Source organism: Ornithorhynchus anatinus, chromosome X1 (genome assembly GCF_004115215.2).
Source record: "Ornithorhynchus anatinus isolate Pmale09 chromosome X1, mOrnAna1.pri.v4, whole genome shotgun sequence".
Lineage (NCBI taxonomy): Eukaryota > Metazoa > Chordata > Mammalia > Monotremata > Ornithorhynchidae > Ornithorhynchus > Ornithorhynchus anatinus.
In genome coordinates, this window is record NC_041749.1 from 15,265,783 (window position 1) to 15,286,905 (window position 21,123).

At 43.7% G+C, this 21,123-nt stretch overlaps 1 protein-coding gene across 1 annotated transcript in view; it reads left to right on the forward strand.

Moving 5' to 3' along the window:
* The first annotated feature begins 355 nt into the window (after nt 1–355).
* The window catches only part of TFAP2D (transcription factor AP-2 delta), a 46,929-nt gene continuing 26,161 nt past the window's right edge, over nt 356–21,123 (forward strand). Inside the window, exons 1-4 of the mRNA XM_001509544.4 lie at nt 356–887; nt 4,149–4,209; nt 13,765–13,930; nt 14,093–14,211. Of these exons, the coding sequence (XP_001509594.2) occupies nt 423–887; nt 4,149–4,209; nt 13,765–13,930; nt 14,093–14,211 (811 nt within the window). The 5' untranslated portion in view covers nt 356–422. The remainder of the gene's footprint in view (nt 888–4,148; nt 4,210–13,764; nt 13,931–14,092; nt 14,212–21,123) is intronic.

Consider the following 21,123-nt stretch of genomic DNA (forward strand, 5'->3'; position numbering starts at 1 on the left):
AGGGTGTGGGTGCGTGTCCGGTACCTATATAGAGTGGCTAGATCGTAGACCTTGTAGGGATGCCCATTCCCCCTCTTTTAGGGCTCTCATCGGAGAGGAGGGGCCCGGCCAAGCTGGAGAAGTAGGGACGTCTTGCCTTTGACTTTCTCTCCTCGAAGTGTCGGTTGTGGGTTGATTGTACAGCTATAAATACGGGTGTGAGTGTGTACGTGAGTGTGTGTGTGCACGCACCTCCAGACACATTCTTTCTCTCACAAACACGCGCGCGCACACACACACACACACATACGCACAGCCATCCCGGGTGCCGGGGAGAAGAGTTGCTCGGTGGTGGAAAAAGACGAACCTCAAGTTTTTTCGCTCTCTTTTTTCCCCCCTCTTCCATCCAGATACGTCACGACGGATCAAACAGCTACCGTTTGATGCAGCTTGGCTGTTTGGAGTCGGTAGCCAATTCCACCGTCGCCTATTCCTCCTCCTCTCCTCTAACTTATTCTACCACCGGCACCGAGTTCGCCTCCCCGTACTTCTCCACCAACCACCAGTATACCCCTCTCCACCACCAATCTTTCCACTACGAGTTCCAACACAGCCACCCTGCAGTCAACCCCGACGCCTACTCCCTCAACTCGCTCCACCACTCTCAGCAGTACTACCAGCAGATCCACCACGGGGAACCCACTGATTTTATTAACCTGCACAATGCCCGGGCGCTCAAGTCCTCTTGCTTGGACGAGCAAAGGCGAGAGTTGGGCTGCCTTGATGCTTACCGCCGCCACGACCTGTCTCTTATGAGCCACGGTTCCCAGTATGGGATGCACCCAGATCAAAGACTCCTACCCGGACCCAGCCTGGGGCTGGCCGCCTCGGGAGCAGAAGATTTACAGGTAAATAAGCATGCAGCGGATTTTTCTCCTCCCTCCCCCCCACCTCCTCCTCCTCCCCCCACATACTGCCTCTCCACCCACCCGCCCTTAATGGATGCCCCTTCAATCGTTTTGTTGGGTTTTTTTTTCCACTTCAGGAACTTTGAGGAACTCCCTCCCTCCTTCTCTCTCCCCTTCTGTCTCCCTAACACACACACACACACACACACACGCATACACGCACGCATTTAGAGAAATTGGTCACCATTCGGAGACGAATCATTCTCTCTCATTGGACAAAGTCAGTGTCACCTGGATTAATGTCCTTCTGCCAGGGACTCAAACCATGAATTTGCATTGGTTCACCGTGATCTAGGTCCCGAAACGCGAGAGGTCTCTCTCTGCAATCTTTATCCAACACGATCCAGTAAGAAGAGATTAGCTGGTGGCCATCCATATCATTCATAGACCCATCCTTCCCTCAATTCTGGTGTGTGAGAGTGTGTGTATATGCCAACCGTCCATCAAACAAAAAAAAAAGTGGGGGGGGGGGGAGAATGAGAAAAAAAATCTGTTCCTCATGCCCTGCGTTCAAACCGGTCCAAACTGCTCGGCAAACTTAAATAGCAATCACAGCGATCTCCTGAAGCAAAAAATAAAGACCAAACCAAAAGGCTCCATAAGCGGGTCTGGATGCGCATCTATTCTCCAGACGCAGGCGCACGACCAGAGGTGGGTCCGCCTTCGTGCCTAGACACCGTGCGATTTCAGAGCCAATGCACCAGGTCTTCTGACTCTCTAGATTAGGAAAAATAAATTTGAAAAATCGGCTCTGAATCTTATCACTGCATCTAACCCTCTCGCCCATCTCCACCCCCACCCTTCTCCAGATACCCGCACTCTACATTGGGGAGTAGCAACTTAACGGCCCGGGTGTAATTCTTTCTACCTCCTCCCTTAAAACAAACAAAATATGACCTTGAAAACAGCCTCATCTTCCATAACCCGGCTGCAAGGTACCGTACTCACATCCAGTCTTTTCTTCCATCTCCACAAATCTCACCCCGGTCTCCGTTCCCACAACGAGGGTTGGAGACTCGAAAAGCTGAAGTTTGGAGACGTAGGAGAGCCCTTGTTACGCACTGAAAATCGTTTCCCCTCATTTACCTCCGAGCAAGGGATTATTTTAAAATTAAAGAAAAAGCCTTTCTAGGCCTAACAAAAGAACTTTAGCCCTTCGGTCAGCGCGAAGGGGAGCCGAGGGGGCTCCCTAAACCTTGACTTTCTACATTTAAATTCACTCAATAATTTTATACGCTCAGGGGCATTTTTACATTTTCCACAGCGATCCCCTTATGTCTCGGGGAAAAAAAAAGGTGCCATTCAACGCTTAGCTCAACTAAAACCTATTTACTCCTTTTTATAACCGCGTCTGCTGCTGATTTTTTTGTATCTGTACAAATTTTTTTTCTGTGCGAGGCACAAAGCCTGCCATTTTTCAAAAGAGGGGATTAGAACATTTGCTAGAACCAGACAAAGAGCAAATCCTGTGCAAAAGAACACCGTAGTTTATCCAATTTTCGACTTAGTGCCATTCAACTGGTCATTTATGCAATGTCATCCGACCAAACAACATGTTTTACTTATGGGGGAGAAAAAAAAAGTTTGTTAAGCAGAGGGAAGCAGATTCGCTTCTTCTTGGAAAATAAACATCTTAACAATGCGCGAGAGTGGGGAAAAAGCAGTTTGTCGATTTGGAGTCATTCCATATCCCATTACCTCGAACATGTCTTAGAGTTTGGGACCCTCATCCCCCTCCCCTCTTGTTGTAACTGCAAGTCTCCCCCATGCCTTCTGGAACGAAGAAGGGTAAATCGAGGCGAGACCCGGGAAAGCAGCAAAACCTGGGTTTATTTTTTTTTCTTTTTACCAGCAGCAAGTTCATTTGGGGCTTCTTTCCATTTTCCTGGTCTTGGTTGGCAGAATGGAGAGAGAGAGAGAGAAAATCCCAGCTACTTTTTAAAGGGTTGGGGGAGAAAAGAGGGGGGACCCGGTCTCTCTCCTTTTAATTCTTCCTTTTAAAAACATTCATCAGCAGATGCCTCATTTCAAATGCAACAAATGTAAATATACTTTTCCCTGCACAGAATTTTAAGTGAACAGGCAATAGTTTGCGGGGCGGTTTAAGTCTGCCTGACAGATGCAAACAGTCTTGGGGCTTCAGCTCCACCTTTGAGGGGCCTAAAAAGATTTGCCATGGCCAACAAAGGAAACTGTCACACCTTTTCCCATCACCGCTCTAATTTATGCCCAGGCTCCAAGTTTTTCTTTTTTCATATTGATTTGATAATCACTTTAAGGCAGAACATTTAAAATGAGAAAGAGCCCGTGAGTGGGTTGAAAAGGAAAGGGGAAAGAGGGAGGGGGGTGTCCGAGAGTGGGAAGGGGGGGTAAGGGGTGTCTTACAGGCCTGCTTCAATATGGTGAAAATGGAGAGGCGAAAAGGAGCCAGGACTGTAAAGGTTGTTTTGTAAAGTAGGTTTTTATTATGCGCTGACTCTCTCTGCATTTACTAAATTCTTCACGGGCTGTTGGGTAGGTTAACACCCTTAAGGTCTCTTTCATGTCCAATACCTCGTTTGTTTGTAAAGGAAAATGAGGCTTTAACACATTTTCATTGAGCATAAGCTTTTTTTTTTATTTTTTTCCCCGACCTAAAAATAGGTGAACTGTCCCCCGAAGTATGGCTCAAAATATTTCTAAATCGGTAGTGGATCTGAAACAGAAAATGGGCAGAGGGAATATGGGGGCGAGTCGCCTGGGTGGGGTATTTTCCTTCGAGCTACAGTCATGTAGGTATTGCTTAGCAGCGCGACATTGGCCGCGCGTCGCACGGCCTTCTGTCTGCTCCATCTGGGTGTGGGATGTGGACCGCGATGGATGGCTCAGAGGGTAGCAGTTCGGGAGCTGGAGGCCCCCGGAGAGGAATGATAGCGCTTTGAAGCGAGTTTTTACTGTAGTAATTGTTGTTGTTGTTTTCATTCCCCATCCTTAAATGCACACCTCAGTGGCAACCGAATCCTGGAATGGCCAGATCAGTTTGGATTCCCCTTTCCTATCAACGGTGTTTGGTGACGTTCATGTTCATACTGAGAAATGCTGTTCAATCCTCATCGCCCTTCAAAAAACAAAACAAAACAAAAAATAGACATGGGTATTTGGTGGGAACCGGCCCAACCAGTTTTGACATCTATCTGTGTCTGTGTTTGATTTTTATTAAAGGGATCTGTGGAAGCTCAATGTGGGCTTGTTCTCAACGGACAAGGCGGGGTGATCAGAAGAGGTAAGATTCTGCATCCTTTTTTCTCCTCTCTCCTTTGCTCTAGTTTTTTTTTTTAAAGTAAATCTTGAGATCGCTTCTTTTTCGAATCGAAAAAAAAAAGCACATCAACAGTTCACCTTCCATGTTTTTTTCTAAGCCAGGGCTTTCAATGTGGGGAAGAGGATAAGGACTACACCAAAACCCAAGCAAACTCTTAAAAACTCTGGCAAATTTGTCTGAGAGCAGAAACCAGGCTGAAGTCCGAACCTGGTTCAGGCGATTTGGGGCCGGACAAATGATTTGCCCCAAGTGCAGATCCTGGAGAGAATCGCCTCCGGCTCCCTCCCCGCACCTCTCCGGAACACTATCTTGCCAAGCAGAATTTCGAGTTTTATTAAGCTCCCAAATGTGCCAGTCACCGCCTGTATATTTGCAGGCGATGGTGTTAAGTTGAGGCTGAAAGGGTGGTAAGCAAGGCGTCCAGGAAAGCTGCAGGGGAGGCTCGTCCAAACGCCACTCTCCATCTCCTAAGTGTCCTGAACATTTCTTTCTTCAAGGGGGAGGGGAGGGGGTGGTGTTAACCGGATGGGATAAAAGCTTTCCTCCCATCTGTTAACGAAAACATCTGAATCCAGAGTTACCAAGCTCCGAAGGGAAGCTTGGTCTGGAGAGAGCTTGTTCTCTCTCCCCACACCCCCTCCAGCTTTTCTGTTCAGCCTGAATAGCTCATTCCTTCTCTGACCCGCGCCTTGAGTTCTCCATCCTGACAAAGGGGACGTGGAGAGCCATGCCGACCTAGGTGTGGCATTAGTCAAAGATCACAGCTCGCTGCACGCGTGATCCGGGCCCAGTCTGGCAGCGAGTTCAATGGTCAAACCTCAGACAAGGGAGAGAGGCCAGCTGCTACTTCATCTTCCTAACGAACATGAATCCACTCCTCCGGACTCGATGCTGCAAGGGCAGATCTACCCTCCTCAGCCGTTTTCCAACGTTATGCCCTCGTGCCATGGCACTGAAATGCAGGGAAAAGGAGCGAGTGCGCTCTTTTGTGCTTTGAGGACGGAGGCGTTGTCCTGGGTTGGGATATAATTTTCCTTCAAATGGCTGATGGGGAGAGGGCCGAACCCTGCCAAACCCAGGGAGACATTTGAGCTCCTGCTAGATTCCCTCTCTTTCCGTTAAAGATAGAAGGAAGATTTTAAAATACGCCCCTTCGGGCCCCTCCCCAGATGCAAAAGAGGAACGCGGAGGTTGGAATTAGGGGGCCAACAAGCTTTACTTTAAGGAGATAAATCCTGAAACAGATCAAAGAATGGGATCTCGTAAATCACCCACGAGAGCAAACGGTGGGGTCCGTGGGAGGGACATGAAGGAATGAAATAGAGACAGGTAAGGCGTTTAGCCTGAAACAGAGGGGATAGTGGTGTGGCATCCTGCAAGGTAAGAGCTGGGCTTCCAAGGAGTCAGCTTGGAGAGGGCAGATGGTGCTGAAGGACAGCGCCACCGATCAGATTCCTTCGCCGCTACGGAGATAAGTGACTGTTGCAGTGTTTGGCTTTTCCCTGTCCTTCCCTTATCCTCCTCCTTTAAAAAAATAAACGTTGGCAGTAAGGCCAGGGTGATATCGATCGGAGCGCATAATGCAGCCGGGCAGGAAAATTATCAGCCTGCAGGAGGTTGGGCCATTCTACTGTATGGAACTTGTGCGCTGGAGGGCCACCACTTTGTCCTCTTAAGCCAGAAAGACACGAAAGGGATTTCTCTTGGGGCGGGGGGGACTGTTTCCTATATGTCCACCTCCAGGTAAGTGCCATCCCCATAAGATACTAAGATGGAAGGGCTATTATTTGCACCTCTTAACACTGGCTTCGAAACCCTTTACCGAAGAGAGAGGGAGAAGTTGGGACTATTTGACTGGACTCTACTCCCTCCGCTCCCCACCTCTTCTCCCTTTCATAAGCGTTCTCCAATTCTTGTCCAGAGGTCCAGTTATCATCGGGACCGAATGAGGCCAAGATGAGAACCACTGGGTTGATTTTATTTATTTTTTTTTTCAGGGAGCGGGGGGAATTAGTTTGTTGGGTTTTTTGGTGGCTTTTTTTTTTTTTTTTTTTTGGTCTTGAAAGCGATCGAGGTATTTAAGGATCGACAGAGATAGAAAGCAAAGGAAAATCTAGTACAAATGGAGAAAAGCTTCTAATAGGATCCTGCCGGGCATGCTGAGACCGATTTCCCTGAGGAATCTGGTTCCCCTGCAGCCAAATGGCCTAGTGATTTCAAGTTCGGGGGAGTGTGTGGTTCGAAGAGTGCTCGTCTCCCCTCTACCCTCCAAACAGACCCTGGGACGGAAGCAACTCTTTCGGCGCACCTGGAGTGAACCGCATTAGATCACTTTTTCTTTCCTGATCTTAAATCAGTAAGAGCAGACCCAATGAAGAGTTTGTGGGGCGGGGGGGGGGGGTGGTTAAGGGATGGGGGAGAAGAATACGAGGCTTTCCCACTCTTTTGAACCGCTTAATCCCGAATTCCAGTAGCATCCATTGATTTTACTCTCCACCCACCCTCGGTCGTAAAGCAGATTCGACATCCACAATCTTAGAATTTGCACCACTTTCCTCCCCATCCTCATTACCGACCATTTGAAATCTCTAAGATCTGTAGACTTGATCTCAAGGGGTTTCCAAAGGATTCCCCCCAAGAAGAAGAAGAAAACCTCCAAAGGCGCGGGGACGGTGGGGGTGACCTTTCTTTCCAGTTTGGGGGAGGCATCTTGAACATCGAAAAGTTGATCCTTCCTCTCTCAAAGAAGAGTCAAGTGACATTTCCCTGACATAGCCGGTGCGCGGTGCAGCTCTGCTTTTAATGAGGGTCGGTTAGAGAGCGGGTGTACACGAAGGTAGAGGCGGCGGAGAGGTAATTACTAGCTAGATAAAATATTTGCTGCCGAATGGGATGCAGTGAACCCTGTGCTATCACTTTCAGTTAATGGTGTGCGAGACGTAGCCCCGAGCTCCGCCACTCTAACCATCAGAACCAATAATCTTTACTTTACCTAGTGCTCTCGTATCGATAGCTTCTCTAGCCTCGGGCGCCCGCTTTGATATGTTAATATTTCTGAGTACCAAATTCTGCAGAGATCATATTAATGTTGTACAGACAGAGGGGAGCTTTGCCTTCGTTGAATATTCAGATACTCTGTTTCAAAAGACTTCTCTTGAAGAAATGAGGCGCCTATTTACAGTAGTCGACTGTGTTTTTAATCATTAAAAAAGAAAATCCACTCTTTCTCTCTTTTTCATGAATCTTCTCAGGCTTTTTTTACTGTTAGTAGAAATTCGCTTTCTCCTGTCATGTCCCAGGGTGAGTAAATTAGGAGTAATTGTAACCAAAGCCGCAACATCAAAAGTAGATAATGATGATGATGAAGATGATGATAATGATAATAATATAACATTAGAGTACCTTACTTCCCCAGCCCCGAATGAGAGATAGATTAAGAAGCCTGCTTTGGAATGATTTTCAAGAAGGAGATATCACCTCTAAATATTTGGAATTTTAAAAGGCAACACGGTGACACATGACCCTTTGTCGTTTTATGAAATCGTGATGGCAAACTCCAAAAAAGAGAGAGAGAGCGAGAGGAAAAGAATGAAAAAGAGGGTAAAAAGCTCTTGTTTCACTTTGTGATCATTCTGCCTTCCAGCCTCAGGCTAATTTCAGAAGCTTAAATACCGCTATAGCCCCTGGGCCACGAAAAGAGAGAGAGAGGGACCCAGGCTACCGGCAACCGCTCTATCTTGATTGCCCTTGGCAACATAAAATACAAACTACTTTGAATCAAAACATTTTTGGGGAATTAATATGATCTGAACTCTGCACGTTTTAAGAGATCTTGAGTTTGTCAAATCGCTTAGAGGTGACTGACACGAGAAGGCTGAGGCATTAATGCCTCGCTACAAACATTGTCAGATCTTATTTGATTAAAACAAAAATCTTTCCTTAAAAGCAACTCAGCATCAGGTCGTCCCAAATCTACTAATAGCATCCGAGCCAGGATGCTCCCTTCCTCACTTTCCTCCAGCGCGTGGGCCACCAGTGTAGCTGAGGGTCGGTGCGGATGTAGCAGTGACCCGATTAGGTTTCTCTGGTCCCCTTTCTGTTTCAGTTACCTCCCATCGCAAGGTCAGTTAGAGATTTTCAATTCCCAAACAATGGCAAGGGATCTTAGGCGCAACCAAGCTCTGGTTAGGATATAAGTGCAATCGTACCCTATTCGGATCAACTCCCTACTTCTCCAGAGGCACCGTTTGTTCAGCCGCGAATCTGAAAGAGGAGGGGGCGGGATACGCCTCGCCCTAGTCTCCCTACCCTAGGCCACAGGCCATAGGAACAGGTTATAAAATGTGCGCGTTCCCTATTGTAGGACGAAAGGAATATACTCTTGATGGGAAGATGCCACAGTGAGTAAAACCAATCTTCCATCCAGCCTGGTATTTTCCATTAGATTATAAATTCCTCGTGGCAGGGAAATGTGTCTGTAAACATGAGGGCAGGAACTGTGTCTATTTATTCTACTGTACTCTCCCCAACACTTAACACAGTGCTCTGCATAGAGTATGCACTGATGGGTTGATTTGGCTTCTCCCAAACGCTTAGTACAATCAGTAGGGGTTCAATAAAGTCCATTCGTATGACTACTATTGCTACAGATGCTACTAGAAGCAGCTTGGCTTAGCGGAAAGAGCACGGGCTTGGGAGTCAAAGGACGTGGGTTCTAATCCCGCCTCCACCACTTGTCTGCTGTGTCGTTGGGCAAGTCTCTTCGCTTCTCTGGGCCTCAGTTACCTCATCTGTCAAATAGGGATTAAAAATGTGAGCCCCACATGGAACAACCTGATTACCCCGTAACTACCCCAACGCTTAGAACAGTGTTTGGCACATGGTAAGCGCTTAACAAATGCCATAATTATTATTACTAGTGTTGGTGGTATTTGCAGACGATCACAATGACTCCCTTCTGTCTTGAGGGTCACTCCCACGGTTAGGGGGAGACCGTTTTACATCCCTAACTTTTCCTTCAAATACCTAATAATTCATCAAAGGTCTCTGAGTCATGGAGGTATTTGACCTTCCTCGAGCCTTCTCACCTATTTAATTTTTTCTTCCTACTTCTAGTCTGAAAATCGGCTCAGACTATAAACTTGCTTTCTTGGACCCATTCACTTGCCGGCAGGGACAGAGGGAGATTAAAACGAAAACATACCACCCTCTAAGAGACCCCAATATTCCGGCACTGTTTCTTTTCTTTTGTTCTGCCTCTCGATGCTCGTCTATTGAAGACGCGCGTGTGGACCCAGTAATCCTGTAATACCTAGAATCGCGTGCCGTCCTAATGGAGCGCAATTAAAAGCGTTGTCGCCGTATCAGGGGCCTATTTGAAGTCAATTAAATCCCCCTGATTGCTGTTTAATTACAATTAATAGCCCCTGCAGTTTCCACTGAGGGTGTATGTGTGTGTGTGTGTTGGGAAGTGGGAGACAGTATAATCTCAGCTAACACAAATACCTCCCGTAAATCTAGCTGCAGAACCTACAGAGGCAGGAAACTCCAGTAATCACTTACACATTTTTAATGTCAGAGAAAACGAGAGATCACTAGAGATGAAGAAAAAAAAATCCCTGCCGCTTGTATTTCTTTCATTTGAATTGTAAACATCTGTTTGGCTGTAAGGCGAACAGAACAGTGCGTTTGCTCCCAAGATTATCTCTAATTATGTCAGCCCCGCCGCCAGCCCGGCAGAGAGGGCTGAGAACAAGCGAGGCGCTTGGAGAGCAGAAACCAGTGAGGAGATATCATTGACCCTGCCTAGGAAAGAGCAAGGATGGAATGGGATGACTTTGGAACTGGTGGGGGTTTGGGAGGGAGGGGGCCATCTCCAGGGCAAATCTGGAGAGGGTGGAGTTAAGTATATTCCTCTCCTTTTTTTCTAGAAAAAAACTTCAAGGTTCCGGGAGAGAGTGAGGGAGAATAGCATTTATTGAGCTCCGACTGGGTGAAGTACACTGTATTAAGCTCATGTAGGAAGGAGGGAAGAGAAGGCGGAATGATACTGTTCCCCTCACCTTAAGATGCCCCTTCTGGTTCCCCCATCCTGTACCCCCCCAACCCTCCTCTCCTCCTTCTCCGGGGTCTGCTCTCAGCTCTTACTCCTCCTTTTGGGGGTTGGGTCACGTCCAGACACGAACAGAAAGAAAAGAGGTGTAAGAAAAACCTGGGAAAGGAGAAGAAATCTACTGCTGGTTGGCTTTCCCTCTAAAATCGAATCCGAAAACGCTTCGTTTAAGTACCCAAAAGCCCAATATTTTGATCTTTGACACCATTATTAAGTACTTTATTCACAGTATTTCACCGGATAAGCAAGATCCCAAGCATTCGGAGTAACACAATTACTGTAGGTCGCATTATTCCCTTCATTAGACTAGAAAGTCCTAGATTATCAAATGATGCCCTCTGGTAGCATACATATGCCATTTTAACGCCTTAACCCGAAAGGCGCGTTAAATTCAGTTGTATGTTTTAATGTTTTAGTGTTCCATCACTCCCAACGTGTTTGTCTCCACTGCCTATAGACAGTAAGCAAGCTCAATGTGGGCAGAGAAAAACTCTATTATACTCTTCCAAGCGCTTAGTACAGTGCTCTGTACACAGTAAGCGCTCAATAAATACTATTGGCTAGAGACAGGGACCATGTCTAATTCCCACCTAACATTAAAAATTAATTTACAACGCTTTCTACAGTGCTCCGCGCCCAGTAGGAGTTTAATAAATACGATTACCATTACCACTGCTTTTACTTGTATGGGATTTCCCAAGAAAGTCACCATTCTTTTCTACTATTCTAATTCTTTTCTAATACCTGCATCTGAATGCCCACGCCCTGCGAACTAGGGGACACTTATGTCCTGTTTATCCGCTTTTATTACATGAACTGTTAATTTGCAGATACTGAGAACTGACTGCACTTGATAAATTACAGGAGGAGTGTTAGCGGGGGTGGTGGAAGATTAACTGGAAAGGAAGATTTCAGTTTCTTCACTGAGAAGTTGTATGACTTAGTGGAAAGAGCACGAGCTTGGGAGTCATAGGATCTGGGTTCCTACCCCGCCGCAGTGTGACCTTGGGCAAGTCACTTAATTTCTCTGTGCGTCAGTTCCCTCATCTGCAAAATGGGATAGGTCGTTGTGGGAAGGGAATGTGTCTGTTATGTTGTTATATTGTACTCTCCCAGGCGCTTAGTACAATGTTCTATGCATAGTAAGCTCCCAATAAATACGATTGTCTGACTCCCTCCTACTTAGAATATGAGCCTCCTGTGGGTTCTCATTAGCTTATGTCTATCCTATTGCTGAGTACAGCGTTTGGCATATAGTAAGCGCTTAACAATTGTTATTATTGTTATTGTTATTATTATTAATTTTACTGTCAACTTCATCAGTTGCTAAATCTTCGGGGGAGTAAGAGAGATTCCCCAAAGCTGCGAAAGTAATAAAAAGCAAAGGAAGAAAAATTCCCATTAAAGATTCTGCGCCATAAAAAAATACGATCCAAACAGCTCAAGTGGCTGCCAATAGCTAATACAAAATAAGTCCTTAGTCAATGTGCTGGCATGTGTGTATAAAATGTACTCTAAATACACGATATATAGAACATAGCCACTGAGCACTGTGCAAACACAGGCCATAGCCATGTGGGAGAGCTGGTTCGTAATAAGAAAAGTAATATATGTATGAATCGACGAAATGGTGAATTATTCGTCTTAGTTTTTAAGTTCTCGTAGCTCTCTGGATCCATTCAAACAGCCCAGCAAGGTTGTTTTTCAAGAGAGACACAATCTTCTATAATCCGAAGGCAATCACTCCACCTCACTTCCCTCCCCCTCACCCCCATCTTCTAGAGCAAACGAGTGGACGAGACGGCACTGGGATGTAATCCAAATGTCCTTAGACCAGCGTTTAGAACAGTGCTCGGCACATAGTAAGCGCTTAACAAATACCATCATCATCATATAGGATTGTGACAGTTAAATGTACCCGACTGTCCAAGAGAATACGGATGTGTCTACGTGTGTTCATGTGAGAGTTGCTTTAATATTGTGATTTTCAGGCATTCCTCAAAACGTTAGGGGTGAAAACCGGCCGAATTCGCCCAGCTGGACATGCAGTACCTGGAGCCGAAAGTCGTCATCGTAGCAGCCTAAAAGCGGCGGGGGGCTTTGCAAGGGAGGATTGGCGGGGGGACGGTTCTTTTCTATCTCTCTCATTTACTTCTATCCTTCTGCCACGGACCACATCCAGGGAAAGGAATGTCAAGCTGACCTCAAACCCCGGAGTTCAGGATGTTTTCACTCCTGAGGTGCTGACAGCTCTGGGGACCGAGATCTGAGAGTGTTTGACGCCCGGGACACTACTGAACCTGATCTAAAAATTCTACTCTAATCCTGGCCCTCCGCCCCGTCGGGAATGTCGAGGGAAGAGAGGGAGGGAGGGAAGGAGAGAAGGGTGGAAAGAAAGGAGGAGAAACCAGGTCGCCCCGGCTCCAAGAAGCAGAGAAAGGCGAGCTAAAGAAGCTTTGTATGTTTCTACCAGTCCGGATCCTGCCCATGGCACAAGTAGGATCAGAGAGGAAATGTGAGGTGTGAGATTGTAAATCCTGAAAGACGATGGGGAGGGAGGGAGATGGGTGAGTACCAACTAGAACATCGCAGATTTGCCCTGCTTCTCATGCCTAGCTGATAGTGGGTTGTAGAGTTGGGGATCATTACCAAGCCTTTGTCCAGCACCCCGAGACTGCACCCGGGTGTCTTCCCCGACTTCGGCTGGCCCGCATCCACTCAGAAAAAAAAAAAAGAACAAGAATTCGGAGACAAAATCTCCAACCCGTTCGGCCCCGCTTGTTAGCCTTGTTTGGAGGGAACTAGGACAAATTCCAACATTCTAACCCCGTTCGGTCTCCCACAGTGTCCCTTGGATCCCTCCCTCCCGCCCCATCCTAGCGGGTATCCATGGCGCAGGTCTTAGCTCTTTTTTGGCAAGAAGCCCGGGGACGGGAATTCAACCCCAAATCTGGGCTCAGGACTCCCCCGCGTTTCCTAGGTCAATAAGAGATGGGGTCTTCCAGAGAGAAAGAAATAGTTAAGAAACATCCTCTGCTTGACCAGGAAGAACTGGCCTAAACTGGCCTCGTGGACAGTCTTCGCTCTCCAGGGAAATCCTGAGGTTAGTTGAGGAGCGTTTCAGGCTTCAATTTTTTGAAATGCTTGGTCCTCCAGAGGAGTGTGTCCATTGGACAGCCAAACACGAAATTGTGTTAGACTTGTTCACAACTTTCAGAGGATGATTTGGGAGGGGTTGTGTCATAGATGCGAAACAGTGATCATTGAGGGAAACAACTTGGTTTATGGAAGGCTTACCCTGGGTGCACTGGTCCCCCAAGTTGAGAGAAAAGTCTCCCTAAGTCACTGTCAGACCCTTTACTAGCTGATACTTTATTTGCCTTGGTTTTGTTTTTGTTTTCAAGGTGGGACCTGTGTGGTAAACCCCACAGATTTGTTTTGCTCTGTCCCTGGCCGCTTGTCTCTACTCAGCTCCACTTCTAAATATAAAGTGACCATCGCTGAAGTCAAGAGGCGCCTGTCCCCACCCGAGTGCCTCAATGCCTCTCTCCTAGGGGGCATTTTGAGAAGGTAAGACCAATTAATGTGGGGCCAAATACACGCACACATATTATTGCTTACCTTCCTACACACACACACACACACACACACACACACACTTATTCTCTGGATCCCTAACTAGATTAAAAACTTCTTTTTTAAAAAATGTTGGTTTGGTTTCTTTTCTGACAGAGCAAAATCTAAGAATGGGGGACGCTGTTTGAGAGAAAAATTGGACAGGTTGGGTTTGAATTTGCCAGCAGGTCGAAGGAAAGCAGCCAATGTCACCCTCCTGACTTCCTTAGTAGAAGGTAAGGTTTTGTGTTCCAGCCAGGTAACATCAAGGTTTGGTATTTTTTGGTACTGGTGTCCTTAGAAGATTTTCTTCTTGTTTGTCAAATATCAAGTCTTACTCACTATTTCACTGCCATTTTATTCCTTTACTGTGTTCTAACCAGGGGCAGGCAGAGACCTCTTTCACCAATCAGAAATCTTGTCTCCACTCAGGAGGCTTAAAGTTTTGCAGGTGATTGTATCCAAAGGTTTTTTGACAAGAGATAGAAATAAGGCTCTCCCAATCATTTTGAAGAGTCTGAACAGAACATGTACAAAGCACCTTCAAGGCTTGGTAATGTCTCTTTGATATATGAAGAAATTAGTGGCTTTGTAAGAGTGTGAGAGCATTTAAGCAGACTCTAGGAACAGAAAGAAGAAGAAATGTTTGTGTGCATACTTCAATTTTTGTCTCTTACTACCCTTCACAGCCCAATTTTTGAGCCCAATTTTGAGCACTCCACTTTACCACTTCTTGGCATCCTTCTCCTCAGAGACACATCAGCAGGTCCCCTTTAAAATATTTCACATTTTTAGAAACCTTTAAGAGTGTCAAAGATTTGACAGCCAAAATTTTCCATATTTTAAAACGCTCCTGATAATAGTAATAACAATGATATTTGTTAAGCCCTTACTATGTGCCAAGCACTGTACTAAGCGCTGGGGTAGATACAAGGTAATCAGGCTGTTCCAAGTGAACTCACAACCTAATCCCATTTTTACAGGTGAGGTAACTGAGGCACAGATAAGTTAAGTGACTTGCCCAAGATCACAAAGTAGACAAATGGCAGAGTCAGAATTAGAACCCAAGACCCCTGACACTCAAGTCGAGGTACCAGGGGAAGTTATGAAATTTATTTCGGTTTGAGCCTTAAGGCTTCATTGTCTCCACAAAATCAGTGCTTCATGTCTGCTTTTGTATCTTGCCAAGAGAAGTGAAAGATGATACCACCCATTTTTTAAAAATATGAAATTGTCAAAAAGAAGGCCAACCCATCATAAAATGGGATAGGGAATTGTTGAGTGAAATCTCAATTTTCACTCTTTTATGGTGAATATAAAGAATTAAATAACCCAAAACCAACCAGGTGTGGAGATTTCCTCTTTCCCAAGAGGGGGTACCTCATCAGGACCTCTGTAGCTGACACAGATATAAAACTACAGCTCCTTTCTCTTTTTCTCCTTTAATCTGTTTCCCATGTCCCTTCTCCCATTTTATTCCACCCCATCCTGATATGATCTAGCCCAGTTTATTCCATCCCCCAAGCTACTAACTCTAACCAAGAGAAAGCTCAGAGGAGGTGGATGAGAAAAAGTTCCAAGATGTAAAAGTCTACCCTTCCTCACTGAAAAATATCAGGAAAGCTCCATGTGGCTCCTTTCACCTGTCAAGGTGTTTAAACTCCTGTGGGCAGGGAATGTGCATTCCAACTCCGGTGTATTGTAGTCTCCAAAGCTTTTAGTACTGTGTCCTGCACAAAGTAAACACTCAATAAAAGCCACTTGATTGATAAGTTTTATCAGTTAGCCTTACTTGGCTTTAACTCTACAACTGTTCCTTTCAATCAGTCAAAGTTTCCTAGTTCTTTGTCTGAAGCTACCCCACGGTTGTGGGGAGGCAACAAAAGGGAGAAGATATGAGACAGATGCCATTCAACTGGCAGGTTAAATTTCCAATTCATCCATTCATTCATTCAGTCGTATTTATTGAACTTTTCCTGTGTACAGAGCACTGTACTGAGTGCTTGGGAGAGTACAATATAACAATAGGCACATTCTCTGTCCACATGACTAGAGGAAATGCCTTCATTCTAATGAGGAATGAAGTGAATAATTTCTAAATTAAATCTCATCATGTTTCTCTTTAATTTGGTTTTGAGATGAGTTATCACACATGCATGATTAATAAATTTCTACTACTCTTTAGAATATCTATCTCGGTGTGAATGCTGTAGTATTGCTCCTTGTGGCCCCCGATTTTCTTCCCAAGGTAGTGAGAGCAGGCAGGGCTGAGTGAGACCTATGTTGGCTTTCCCAGCACAAACAAGTTCAGTTGAGAGGGGGCGACTTTGGAAGTAGATTACATTTGATTGTGAACAATGGAAGATTGTTATGTTGGGCCCAAAGGTAGGATCTGTTAGTTAGCTGTGCCCTCACCCCACCCAAGCTGGTTTCCTGAACAACTGTGGCAGCCAATCAATGAATTAATCAATCAGCCAAGTTAGAACCTGTGTTTCTCACACTCTTAAAGGCTGCCAGCAATAAAGCTGAGAAGAAGACAAAGGAGAATTTCCTCCAACTTTTTGTCCACTGAGTAAGTCTTCCCTTAAGAGTGGATATTTGGGATTATTAGGTGTAATTCATTTACTAAATAATATAGAGTCATTCTTTTTCTTCTTTCAGATGGAAGGAAGATGATTTTTCTTCAGTTAAATTTGTTTAGGGATATTGAAGGCCTCCTGGTATCTCCTTATGAGGTTGAAAGAGAGAGAGTGAGGGAATCAGAGAGAGAAAGAAAGAAAGAAAAGTCAGTGAGTTCTACTATCCTGGAGGATTGCACTTAATGAGCTTGGTTTTTAGTTGTGTATTTTTATGGATTAGTCCTCACAACATAACTATGAAAATGGTGAATACTATGGGCTTTAATGGGGAGAGTCTATTTTTTATGTATATTTTGTCTTTTTGAGTTGATATCTTTTTACTTAGTGAGGACAATTGTATCCTCCTCTTCATGCAAACTGAGGAGATGCAGCAATAACACACCAGGAAGGGACCTTAAAATGGTAGTTATGATTTACCCTCCTTCAAGCAACCCTCCTGATCAGTCCCACCACATCTGGTCTTAATTCCCAACTCTGTAAAATGGGGGCTTACATTTGTCTCTCTCTCTCACAGTAGACTTGTTAGTATTTCACTTTTCCAGCTCTTGAAAGGCTATGGAAAGGATAAGCAATAATGTCCTCAGTAGCTGCTAATAAATTCTTAACTATGTTCAGTAAATAATTGTGCAATTGGTAGATGATTCATTCAACTTGATAAAGTGTGTGAAAACAACATTTTGAGGTTCCTTATTTAACGTGTGTGCTCCTAGGTCAATCTTGTGTGGGGTTGTGTAGATACATATTTGTATACAGTGTTTGTATACATATGTTCTTATGTTCAGAGATAACGCTGTTCAAGATTCTATTTCTATGCATGCAGTTGTTCTTGAAAAGACAAGTGTTTATGTATATAGCACTTCTGAATGGGCCAGATCCCTCAAGGACTTTATTCGTTTTCTGTAGTCTCATCAGATAAAAAGTAAAGTTTGACTAATCATAACTTTTTAAATATAATGTTACTTAAAGACAGTTGCAAACTAATGAAAGGGAACCATGTTTTCTGGGTATTTGCTAGTTATTGTTCAGTGAGTGATCAGGTAAATCCAGTGTATTGGTAGTCTAAGATTTATTTTTGGAATGAGGCTTAAAAAACGAAGGAAGAGAAGGCTAGGAAGACTAGAGAATTGGGGATTAGATTTTTACAAAGATACAATATTTGAACTTGTTCCAGTTGTGTAATGATTGAAAAATTCCTTGATGGTTTATTTGAAATAATATGAAAATCCCACATCAAGTCCTCATCAATGGTCCAAGCTCGTTTGTCCTTTTAAAACTGATTAACCCTCCTGGGTTTATATAAACAATCACTCTATTTGAATTTCTAGAGGTGAGCATTTTGACCCAAAGGACACATTTATCCTATGTATATAACAATTTCTGTATCTATCCATATGTATCCTTCACAAGTAAACAAAATGCCACTGACAGTGTGATTCGATAATGGGTAGGAGTATATTCATAAAGACCACAACCAGTTCTACAGTTCTGCTTTTTTTGCGTGACCCACAGTACCACTACTAATAATAATTGTGGACCAATCACTGAGTACAGTGTTAGTAAGGAGCTTGAGTAAAGATAAGATAAAAATCAACTCAGATATAGTCCTTGTCCCATATGGGGCTCACAGTCTAAATAAATCTAATAATCATAGATTAGACAAACTATTCCTGTTAAAGTGCCCCATAAATTCCTCCAGCACCCAAATCATATTTTATTTCTAAAACTTTCTACTTTCTTCAACTTGTCCTCTAACCTGGCGGTATGGTGTTAATCACAGATTTAGTGGCATCCTGAGTATTGTATAAGATTTCTTTATTCATTCATTTCTGACTTCCTACCTGAAGATGGGAGACAGGAGGTAGCATTTTAACTATGTATCAGTATGCCTTCACTTGCCACTGCTTTTGATGTAGAGGGGTTGTGCATCAGATAACAATGCTATCTTGTACACAACAGAAAGCAATAAACATAATTGGAGGAGGGAAGGATCTGGTTGTCAGTGTAAATGTAAATAGCAGCTGTTCTGTTCAAACTGTTTTTAAACTACCACTCGGTGAGATATTTTGCATAAAATAGGCCAGATCCTTAAGAAACAGGTTTTAGCATGAATTTCAAATGGCATGCTGCTAACCTCCTGCTTGTTCTGTTTCACTTCTCCCCCTTCTGAGTAAAATAGTAGAGGAAAACAAACTATTCAGGCACTAAAAATGAAATTAAATATCTATTCTGTGTTCAATGCCTAATGAATGCCTAATGAAGAATAAATATATACAGATAAACATGTATCCCTGAACTTCACATCTAAAAATGACACTGCTGGCAGTGGTGTCAATCATGAGAAGATGTGGCTGAAAATAATAAGGGCATTTGTTAAGTGCTTGCTATGTAGATACAAGACATTCAGATTGGGCATAGTCCCTCTCCCACATGGGACTCACAGTTAAAGTAGAGGGAGTAGGATTTGATCCCCATTTTACTGACAAGGTCCAGAGACGTTAAATGGCTTGCTCAAGGTCACACAGTAGAGAAGAGGTGGAGCTTGGATTGGAATCCAGGTCCTCTGAGCCCCGGGCCCGTGCTCTTTCTACTAGGCCATGATGCCTTCTATGCTGCTGGTTGATTCTGATTATATGTGGGTTTTCTTTGATACAACTTTAAATACTTTTGATAGAGTTTGTCTATCTTTGTCTTGTGGATCACAGGATGATGTCTTTTCTCAGATTACGTTACACTCCTTCCAATTGTCCATCCCAGAGAAGGCCTATGGCTGCCCTCTTTTTACTGCATCTATGGCTTTCCCATATTAAATGTTTCACAGTGCCTTTTTGACATTTTTCCTGTCAAACGTACTTTCAGGTAGGTTTCATGTTCCACTTCAGTGCTGGTGACTTGTCTGAGTTCATTCTTGGGTGTGGTTGTATTGGAAACCAGAATTTACATGAAGATAGGAGGGCATCATTCCTAGCCCCAATCAGGAACAGCAGCATGGCCCATCTCCACCACATATCTACTGTGGGACCTTGGGCAAGTCCCTTAACCTCTCTGTGATTTAGCCATCTCATCTGTAAAATGAGAATAAGACTTGGGGTACACAGATTGTATTCAACCTGATTAGCTTGTATATACTCCAGTGTTTGATATAGTGCATGGCTTAACTAATACTGTGGAAAAAAAAAGCAAGTCTACTCAAGTAGAACTCAACAACATGTTGCTGTCACCCCAGCAATATTTCTTTCCTATTCAAAAATGCCATGGAAGGTGAAATTCACCTATGAGGGCAGATATGTGACTTAGAGTAACACCGAAATATCATGACTGAAAGATCTGATATGCTTGGTTATACCACAGTAAATGTTTCCTTAGAATTAGCGCAAATTCTTAGGACAGAGTTTTAAAGTTTTGGGAGTTGGAAGGAGAAAAAAACTTTGCAAAAATCAAGGAAAGGAAATCTGTTTCAAATATTTCTTCATAAAACAATAATAATTTGTCATGAAATTTTTCCTCACCTAGTGACTTCTGTGACATATAGTCATTCTCTATAGATTTGACAGCTTCAAAAAACAAGAATTTGGTTTGGTTCCCTACTCCCCCCCCCTTTTTTTTTTCAATAAATTTCCAAATTTAGGTAAAGCTATTTCTTACTTAGGTTCAGACCCTCACTCCTCAGAAACAACATTTAGCCTAACAGATACCCACATTCTATTTCCCTTTCATTCCCTCTGCTTTTCAATGCTTATTTATTCGGTGTTTTTGTGAGTTTTTGCCACAGAAACTGTCTTTATTTTGCAAGGGTAATTCTTAGTTATTTTAACTTGTTGGCATTTCAATTCTCATGTAATTAAAAAGTCTCACTTATAATTGTGAACTATGGGGTCACAAATCTTATTTTGTGGCTTTTATATTCCTTTTTAAAGCATCACATACTGTGATTCTCTTCAAAGAGCTAATTTAGCACTGACAGTGCATATGAAGTTGCCAGATAACTCACTAAAACTTTCTTGAAAAAAAAATAAGCATTTTATATTTGAATTTCTATGCTATTTTTATTCATAGTCCTAATTTGATCATTTGATTGTGTTTTTGAGCATCTTTGGCAAATCATTAGCGTTTCCAAAATGCACCAACTTCTTTATTATATCTTTATGGGTTGCACTAGATGTTGAAGAAGCCACATGTTGCTTATCAAGAAGTTTGAGCTACGTTAGAAATAGGGCATAGAAAATAGAAATTTGATGCCATTTCCCAAACTCTCAGGAAATCCAGGTTCAGCTGGTGAGAGGAACAAGATGTACATGTTTGCTCATGTATCCTTACAGTTTTAGTTGTAAAAGGAACTGTTTATCAGGATAGTTTTGTGACATTTTTAATTGTTCAGGTAATGCCACCAAAGATATTTTTTTTTAATATATATTAGTTTCTACCCCAAACACAAACTCGAGCTCCTTATGCCATCAAATTCAAATTAGGCCTATTTTGATTTTTCTTGCTTCTGGGAGTATAATTTCTGTC